The following is a 9,051-nucleotide window of genomic DNA, read 5'->3' as shown; positions in this document are numbered from 1 at the left end:
CTCGCATCCACTCTGCCGGCCCGCCGTCAGCAGCCTCAAGGTGCCCCTTACACCCGCAGCCCTCACGACCGGCGCTGGCAGCGTCCCCGCTCCTACCACGGTGCCTCCACTTGAGGGCTACGCGTGCTGCAGGGTATTTCACCTAAGTCACCCCTTCCACCCGCTGTTTTTACCCTGGCACGGAGGCAGCCCAAACCTGCCTAAAACACGCGCGGGGAAGCATTCCCGCGGCCGCCCCGGCGCACGAACGCTCTCGACAGGCAGCACGGTCCTCCACAGGCCCTCTTCGTCAAGGTCGTGGCGGGGCGAGCAGGTGTTACAAGTCCTCCTACAGCGCCCCAGCCGCCCCCCGCGCACCGCCCCGACCGCCCGTCCAGGCGTCCCGCGGACACGCCCCTCCCCAGGGCCATTGGCTGCCGCTGCGCCGCCGGGGGGCGGCCGCGCCGCCGATTGGCCGAGATCGCCGTCCGTCAACATAAGCCCGGCTCCTGTCACAACAGCGCGGGGCTGTGGCCGCACTTCCTGCGTGCTCCTCGCGTCCCCCGCCCCGCTCCTGTGGCTCCGCGGAGTCCCGCGCGGGCACCCTCCGCCCCGGGGACGGAAATGGCTCCTCCGGGGAAAGTTGGCGCTGCCGCCGCCGTGCCGTGAGAGGAGCGCCGCGGGACGCCGTCCGTTCCTCCGTCCGTGTGACGCCCCCGCCCTCTCAGCAGCCCGGAGAAGTTGACACCGGTCGGCGGGGCGATGGCAGAGGCTGCCGGCGGCAGAGAGCAGCCGGCGGCGGGCCGTGCTCCTCACGACGCCGCTTACCGTGCCGAAGAGGAGCCCGAGCCGGCATCCCTGGACGCCGGGGGCAGGAGGCGGGAGCGCCGGAGCGGCGTTTCGGCTGTGGGTACCGCGGAGCGCTTCCCCGGCGGCAGCCTGGGGCCAGCGGCAGCGCCCGACCCCGACGCCTGCCTGCTGGAGGCGGCCAAGGCCACCCCGCGGAGGAGCAGCATCATCAAGGTAAGGGTGTGCCGCGCCCCCGGGAAGTTTGCGCGGGTCCCGCCGCCGGCTTACCCAGGCTGAAGCCGCCCTTCGGTGCACCCCTGCCCGTGGGAGGCGGCCGGGGTGGGCAGAGGGGTGGCGGGACCCCTCCAGGGACGGGCTGCCCGCGCCCTCCGCGCAGGTGAAGCGGCCGCTGCGCAGCGCCGCTGCCCTGCCTGCGGCGAGCAAGGACGGCGGGGCCGTGGCGCCGCCTCCCCGGAGCCCCGGGGCAAGATGTGTGCCCGGACGGAGCGGCTCTCCGGGGTCTGTGATGGGGTGCTGCTCCCGCCGCCGTTGAGAGGGTCGGGGTCCTCCCCGCGCTCCTGCGTGACCCATGGGGTAGCTTCCCGCCGAGTTGTAAAGTTTTTGCATAGCTCGTATCTGTTCTTATTTAATATTTATGAAGCACCTGGAAGGCAGAATAAATAGCTTCTACAGCGCTGGCTTTCTTAGTTCTTGAGCAGCAAAATATGCAGTGTCACAAATTAACAGAAGGTGTGTTTGGAGACGGAGTGTAGTAGAGGTTGTTGCGGAGCAGCACCGGGTGTTTAGCACCTTTAATGTGAAATTAACACGTCGGGCGTGACCTTAAAGCCTCCGCCTTTGTTGTTGTCTAGTGAGGAAAATGGTTTTATGATTATATTGATTCTTCTTTTATTTTTTTTTCCGGTTTAGTTTTTTTTAAAATAAACTCAGTAGTTTTGAATTAAATGGCATCTCCTTGCAAGTATGTAGGCTTAATCGCCAGTTTCTGGGGAACCGATGAATGAAATCTCCTGGGCGAACTTAATTTAGCATATGGTCACACGTGATCATCTTGTTAGTGATTTTCACTTGGAAGACATCGGGAGAACAGAGGAAAAGAAGACTTCTCATCTGTAAATGTGTGAGAGCGCTGGGTAGTGCTCTACCTTAATGCTGGAAGCTCAGGACGCATGCTTAGCTCTTGCAGCTCAATGTCTGTTCAACTGAAGAACAGATACACGAAATACTTGCTTTTTGCATTTTAAAGCTATAAATGTTCAGAGGAGACCGAGGTGGTTAAATGCAAAAGAGCCTCGAGGGTCCTCTGCAAGTTCCACGTTGAAGTATTAACCCATTAAGTCCAGCAAAGAGTTGGTGGTTTTAGTTTTGTAAAGACATCTACTATGTCTTTACATGGGAATGCTTCCAGTCTGAAGTTGCATAAATGTATAAATGCTTTGCTAAATCAGGACTAATGTTCTGTAACTGTACTGGTAAGGAGATGATATTTTCTCTTAGAATTGTGTGAATGTTTCAAAAATTGAAAATACACAATCTTGGATTTTAGTTAAAAATGCATCATTATTTTTACAGACTATACCAGTTCTGTGTGGTAGGTGTGTTTTTAATGTCATAAACGGTGTATAATTGTTAATGACTGAGTAGCATTTTCATTACCGGTTGGTAGCTTGATATTGATAGTTTAGCACATCTGATAATGATCAGCATGTTAGCACATAGTGCTAACGATCACTCTTCTAACTGGAGGAAGTTCCTTGAGGCATAGCTCAGGATGGTGTTTAGAAGGAGGAAGATTCCTGACAGAGGTAAGAAAGTATTAATGTTTTTATACAAGGAACCGGTAAGGCCTCATCTAAAATACTGACTAAACTCAGCGTCCTGTGCTTAGGAATGGTGGATTCAAACTGGAGCAGATGCATAGAAGGGTTGCTAGGATGGGCTGATAAGGTCTCTGGATTGAATACTGTATGAGGGGAAAAATAGATTTCTTGGATAAAAGCAGAGGACTCTTATGTGTAGATCCAGTCTGGAAACTAGAAAGTTACTCTGGGCCCTGTAAGGGTTTGGAATGGTCTTTTGATAGGAGTGGAATTAAAAATACCATTGTTAATCTTAAATTTATTTAATTGTTAAATAGATGGATTAAATTAGATAACATGGCTGTGTCTCATAGCAGGTGTCTGAACTTGAGAATGCACAGGCTGTGCATCTCTAAGGCACAGTGTTGGGACCCCATAGGGAGCATTGCATTTCTTTTCCCTCAAGGTTGTCTCAGTGGTATATAAAAAGTGTTTTGAATCACAGTTTTCCATTGGCATTATACTAGGAAATACTATTAACTTTGGGTAGAAATTAAATAATGTATTTGTCTGCATTTTCAGGAATTTCTAATGTATTAGGACATATTCATCAGGTGTTAAATGCAAATTTTAGTTGGAATTAAGATAAAACCCTCCAATTTACATTTTTTTCTTTTTTCAGAACTTCAACATGCAGGATTTCTGCACAAGCATTATGTTTTACAGGGAAATGAATTTTCTAATGATTTATTATATTTATTTTACTCTGAAATGTCCATATGTTCTTATAAATCTGTAGTCAAAATAGTATTCCATTGCTTCCTCTAAGCTGATCTTATCTGTAGAAAAATGTGACTTAAGAAAGCAAAGGAAGTTGCACAGTAAGGACAAGCTCTTACTCTGCAGGAGTTGAACATTCTTGTTCTGTTTTCCCATTTATTTCTCAACTAGTTAAAGGTGTACTTCAAACATGAGTGGTCTTGCTCAATTAAGTGAAAAAGTTAAAATTCTGTAAATTTAGATGGTCAAAGTACGCTTCTAACAGCATTTTTCCCCCAGCTCCAGCTGTCTTTTGGAACTCTGGAAGTCTCAAGGTTAGCATCTGAGAGTTCAATTCCAGTGGAAGCCAGACTTGCTTACATTGGAGTGTTCTGGCACCCACAGTATAACTGTGAAGTACAAAGGCTGAACAGGGACTCGCTTTAAAAACCTTCCCTGCAGCAAAATCCACTTGGCATATATTCCAAGTAAAATATGAACCCTTCTCAATAGTCTTTGGTGCGTTCATTGCTCTATATTTGGCTTCAGAAACAAGAGAACTCATTTATATAAAAAGAACAAAGCATAGCCAGAAAATTGTTATTCCCATTTTGCTTTGCTGATGTTCGCAGCTTTGTAGATTGAGGTAAATGTAAAATAAGATTCATGAGAAATAGTTGTAGCTGTTTTTGTGCATTAGGTTGTTTCACTAATGTGCATTAGTTGTTTTTTTTTTAGGTTTTGTGTTTTGGTTTTGTGGGTTTTTTTTCTAATGCAAGGAAGAGGTAAGTTGTCTTACTACAGAACTGGAACGAGAAAGGGAGTTTGCCAGGAGGAACCTGAAATCAGCAGACAAGAATGCTTGGAGATAAAACTAGAGAAATGGCAAGAGATCATAGAACTTGACCCGTTTTCTAGGAAGTCTAAAGATGGAGTATGCGTTGATTAAATGATTTGCCAAGTGCTTGTTTTTTGTTGTTGTTGTTGTTGTTTTTGCTTGTGAATAATCCAGGCCCATCTATTTGCAAATAGAATAATAATTGCAACTACTTTTAGGCCAGGAGAGCAGAAGACAGTGCTTGGAGAACTGGATTTCTGCTTTCTTTGCATGTAATGTTTTGCAAGCCTTCCTGTGTAGGGGGCTCTAAACAGAGTAATTGAATGTTGTTTTCCTTCTGGCATGTTCCTTCTGCCATTGCCATGTATGAGCACTTTAATAAATGAGTAGGAAGGCTGTGTAATTTGTTATGTAATGCTACTGAAATACTTTGTAGCTTTCTACCAAAATATTTCTCTGTCAATTCTTATCAGGCATCTCTCTCTGCTTTGTTTGCATGCAAGACAAACTTTTGGGATCATGTGTTTGTTTTCTTCCTGGATCTTTGTTTTAAGATACTGTAGCAGATAACACAGCAGACTGTGCCCATGAAATGAACTTGAAGTAGCAGCTGCAGACTCTCTAACTCAGACGACTTTAACTCCAGTCACAGTAGAGCTGTGAGTCCTTTCACTGAAGTTCTTCCAAAGACTGTTTGCCTGCTTCATGTAGAGATTTCTTTTTCTTTAAAAGCCGGTTGAGTTGTCCTTGCTTATAATACACTACTAGCCTAAGAACTGCAAGTTTCAGGGTTTTGCAATTTAATTAATCAGTGGAAGTGTATCAAGATAGCCAGGTGTCATATTTCAAGACTTGTATTTATGCTTTTGACGTTCTCAGCTTTTAAAAAGACCTCTGCAATGAAAGCATTGAGGGTTAGTTTCTTTCAGTTTGTTCTGATCTGTGGTGACAGAATTCAAGTATTTTAAATACACGCCACGTCTGTCTATGCAACGTAACTATTTAAGACTGTTTTCAGAAGACAGTTTTTCAGGACTGTAATGATTCTCCAGAAGCTTTTACATAGCTTTTTGTTGTGTAAGCTTGCATTTAGGCACTTGCTACTTAATAATCTTTAACTATGACTATGTAAGATTTATTAAAGCTGATAAACTACTTGATAATCCAATGCTGATTTTATCATGAATGCATTCTTTTCTGTATATGTATCAGAAGGAAAAAAGGAGAATATGTAAGTTGAGATTACATTAAATAATGTGCTAGAGCCTAAAAAGGCATTTAGAAGGGCAAGAATGACACCTCTAGCCATGCAAAGGCTGCTACAAAATGGGAAATTCACCAGATAGATCTGGAAAAAGGTAACTGGTGTGTGATATTTTTATGTATGTAAATTCCCAAACATTGTGGGAAAAGGGAACTGATATTCGCTATCTTTCACAGAATGTGAAGTCAGGGAAAAAGGCAGTGGTAGTTCTTTAGCAGCAGGTTGAAAATAAATGACACTATTTCCTGATGCAGCATGTGAGTAAATCATGCACTTTACAGCCCCAAAAATCTGTGCAGTCAGACATGTAAATGGGTTTGAGCAGGTTTGAAATGACAAATTGATGAAGAGAGCTTCGCAATGCACCAAAAGCATCTGGCTTTGAAAGTTTCTAAACTACAGGTGCTTGAACTCTGGGAAGCCACAGCAAAGAATTGACCACTTTGTACTTCCTTGCTTCTTATGTGTCTCCCCAGGCATGTACTCATCTTGGGATACCAGCCTAGGTTAATCTTTATCTAACCCAGTATCTGTTTGTTATAAAAACTTAAATGAATTGTGAAAAGAGCCAGAAAACTGGTTTCTATTACTGCTAGTATAAAATTTCCTTAGAAATTTGTAAATTTAGTTATTTAGAATTAATGTTTTCAACCTTTACAGAAGAGAAATGGTTTAAAGATATTTTTTGGATTGCTGTGGCATAGCTGTTTATATTTTCTTAACACTGCACCTCTATTTAATATGCCACTGTTTTTCCTTAGGCATTGATTCAAGATAATTTTGGACAGAATAAATACTGGTTATAGACCTGCTTTTGTCAAATGAGTTATAGCCAATAATTAGTATCAGTGAAGATGGGTAGTTTTTCTTTGAACTGTTGTGTTTATCACTGAGATACAGTCTCATGAGGGGGCAGTAAGCATTTCAGACTGGTGTTTAACTTCCATCTCTTTCCTTTTTGTTCTTAAAGCAACATCAATAGATCCAGTATAGCTGTGCTTAAGTTGGTAACACTGTAGTTAGAAAGATTGAGGTCTTGTGGAATTTTTTTGTGTCAAGCTATCAATAATAATTATCATAGCAATGGAAACCACTATATATAAAATTATTCAGGTGCAAGATTTAGGCGTGTGGGTCTTGGGAAGCTGTCCTAAAGGCTCACCTGGTTAAAAGTCTCCTTAAAGTTAATGGGTGCACTGACTTCTCTAAACTTTACTGCTTGAAAAATTTTAAACAAACTCAAACAACCTACATCCAGGCCAAACTGCTTCCTTTGAAGTTTATAGAAAAAATGTCTGCTAACTATGTTAGTAGTAGTCCATCTTTCTTGGTTTGGTTCCACTTGGCACATAATGTAACACGTGACCAGTGATCTCAGTGAACATGTGGGTACAGATGGATAAAGCCTTGTGTTTGGGGTGTTTGTCCGTACCAGTCATAGGAGTCAAGGTAATTTGAGTGTCTTGCACTGGAATTACTGAAAGGTGACCTTTCTGTAGGATAACAGCAAGTCCAGTGGTCTGCAAACACAAGTTCTGGCAGGTTTTTTCAGGAAGTTGTTTGATAGGTGTTCTAGGTAAGAGGTAGGAGCTGTTAAGGTTGGGAGTAAGAGATGAAGTTGGTGATACTTGTTGATTTGTTTTTAAATTATGTGCATAAAAACTTTTGTGCAGAAGTACACAAATAATTAAAAATAGTATTCTGCTTAAGTGATGGGGCTGGTGGGCAGAGCAGTGGCAGAGGAGGAAAGTTTTCTATTGCTTTCCAAATATGTTAAGCAGCTGTTAATAAAATTAAGGTTTCGTATCTGTGTGGAGATGCAAATCCTGTTTCTCATGCTAATATTTTATTCATTTTGTAGTTCCACTGAGATCATCGCCATCTGTAACAAAAATGTTTTAATTGAGTTAATGGTATTTTTTTTTCTGTTCTTCTCTACAGTAGATGTGAAAATGCAGGCAGTTACTGTAGAACCAATAATAAATCTGCTGTGGTGAACCATTTAGCTGGTCGTTCTTGTAAACTTAATCAACATATTTGATGGGTTGGTGTAATTTCTGGTAATGATGGGTGATTTTTCTAAGATATGAGGAAGGATGATTAATATTAGTTTTAATAACACATGTATTCTAGTTTGGTTTTTTTTTTAGCTAATGTGACTTGAAGGTTTTGACATGCATGACAATTCAAGAGCTACTCAGACTTGATTAAAAAAATAAGTGCCACAAATGGCTAAATGCCTTTACTAAATGCTAACAAGTTCTGAAGACCCATAAAGATCTTTGTATAGGTTGGAAATGTATTTGCAATCAAAGCCTTGTTCTTAAATCTTTCCCTACCATAAATATTCTGGGGTTTGATGCCTACTTATGTAGAATCCTGTTTTCTGGAGGAATCTTACATCCAAAGTTTTAAATGATTATTAACCCCCTTCCTGAAATGTGTTCAAATTGCTGAGATTATTGTAATATCTTCAGTTGTGGTTCACTGTTTAGTCTGTATTTATTAGGTTGAAAGTTTCTGACCATTAAGACTTTGTACTGGAATCAAACTGAGGTACAATATTCCTCCTCTTCCAGAGCCACTTACATCAATGAAATTAGCACTGGGATTATTCTTTGAGGTAGCATACATCAGGTAATATTATTGTAGGATGCCTATTTAAAGGTGTATTTCAGTCTAAAAGGCAACTGGCGCCAAAGTATTACTGTACTGAGGGGATTTAAAAAAATACATTCTAGCTGTAAATGTGTACAGTGAAAACTGGATTCTCCTCCTGAGTGGCCTGCTCAGGGGAGTACTGACACACCATGTTTTAGATAATCCCAGCTGAAACAGCTACAGAAAACATTCATTAGTCATATTGAGTTTTCTCCAGAAGCTCTCCATCCTCCTAGATCCTGGTTGTCCTTCAGGTTGACCTATGTTATGCTGCTTTGGTACTTCTTGAAGGGGTAAAAGGAGCATGTGTTTGCTGCCCAGCTCTTTGTTCAGAGATTTGTTCAGTGGAAATCAACACAGTGGAAATGTGTTTGAATACTTCAAAGTTGTCATACATTGATTTGTGTCGGTGTAAATGGCTGTAGAAGATGCAGTGGTTGGTAATTGGGACTCAAATCATCACTGTTCAATGGATGCTTGTTCTGGTAACTGGGATACAACTTCTGAATGGGCAGTAAGAATCTCAGTTGGAAATCTATTCAGTATGAAGCTGGCTGCTCAACTGCATACCTTTCAATAAGTCCAGTAATCTAGAGTAAAGTGCAGTTCTCAGCATTTATTATTTTATGGACCCAGAGTCTGTTTAGCTAATGTTGAATGATGATTCTCCCAGAGTCATTTGGATCTAATTAACTGTATTGTGCTATAGGTGGACACAGGGTGTTTTTAATTCATTAGGTGTGTTTAATGGATTACTAATTTGTTTTGATTGTAGACTATGAAAAATTTTAATGCTATTTCACTCTTTCAGGTAGTTTGGAGGGTAAATACAACTAAAGAGGGAGTTCCTTAATAAAATGCAGGATGCACTTGTGGTGTGAGATGCCTGCTGCTCATGAAAATGTGTCAATATCCATCTTGCTTTTGTGTATACTGGTGGA

General features: G+C 42.4%; 1 protein-coding gene across 1 annotated transcript in view; it reads left to right on the top strand.

Moving 5' to 3' along the window:
* Positions 1–741: 741 nt before the first annotated feature.
* PLCL1 (phospholipase C like 1 (inactive)) overlaps positions 742–9,051 on the top strand; it is a gene marked incomplete at its 5' end in the record, with an annotated part of 176,270 nt that continues 167,960 nt past the window's right edge. Inside the window, one exon of the mRNA XM_084209725.1 lies at positions 742–1,002. Coding sequence (XP_084065851.1) covers positions 742–1,002 — 261 coding nt within the window. The remainder of the gene's footprint in view (positions 1,003–9,051) is intronic.

Source organism: Fringilla coelebs (assembly GCF_963513975.1).
Source record: "Fringilla coelebs genome assembly, chromosome: 7".
NCBI lineage: Eukaryota > Metazoa > Chordata > Aves > Passeriformes > Fringillidae > Fringilla > Fringilla coelebs.
This window is presented reverse-complemented; position numbering and strand designations above follow the sequence as displayed.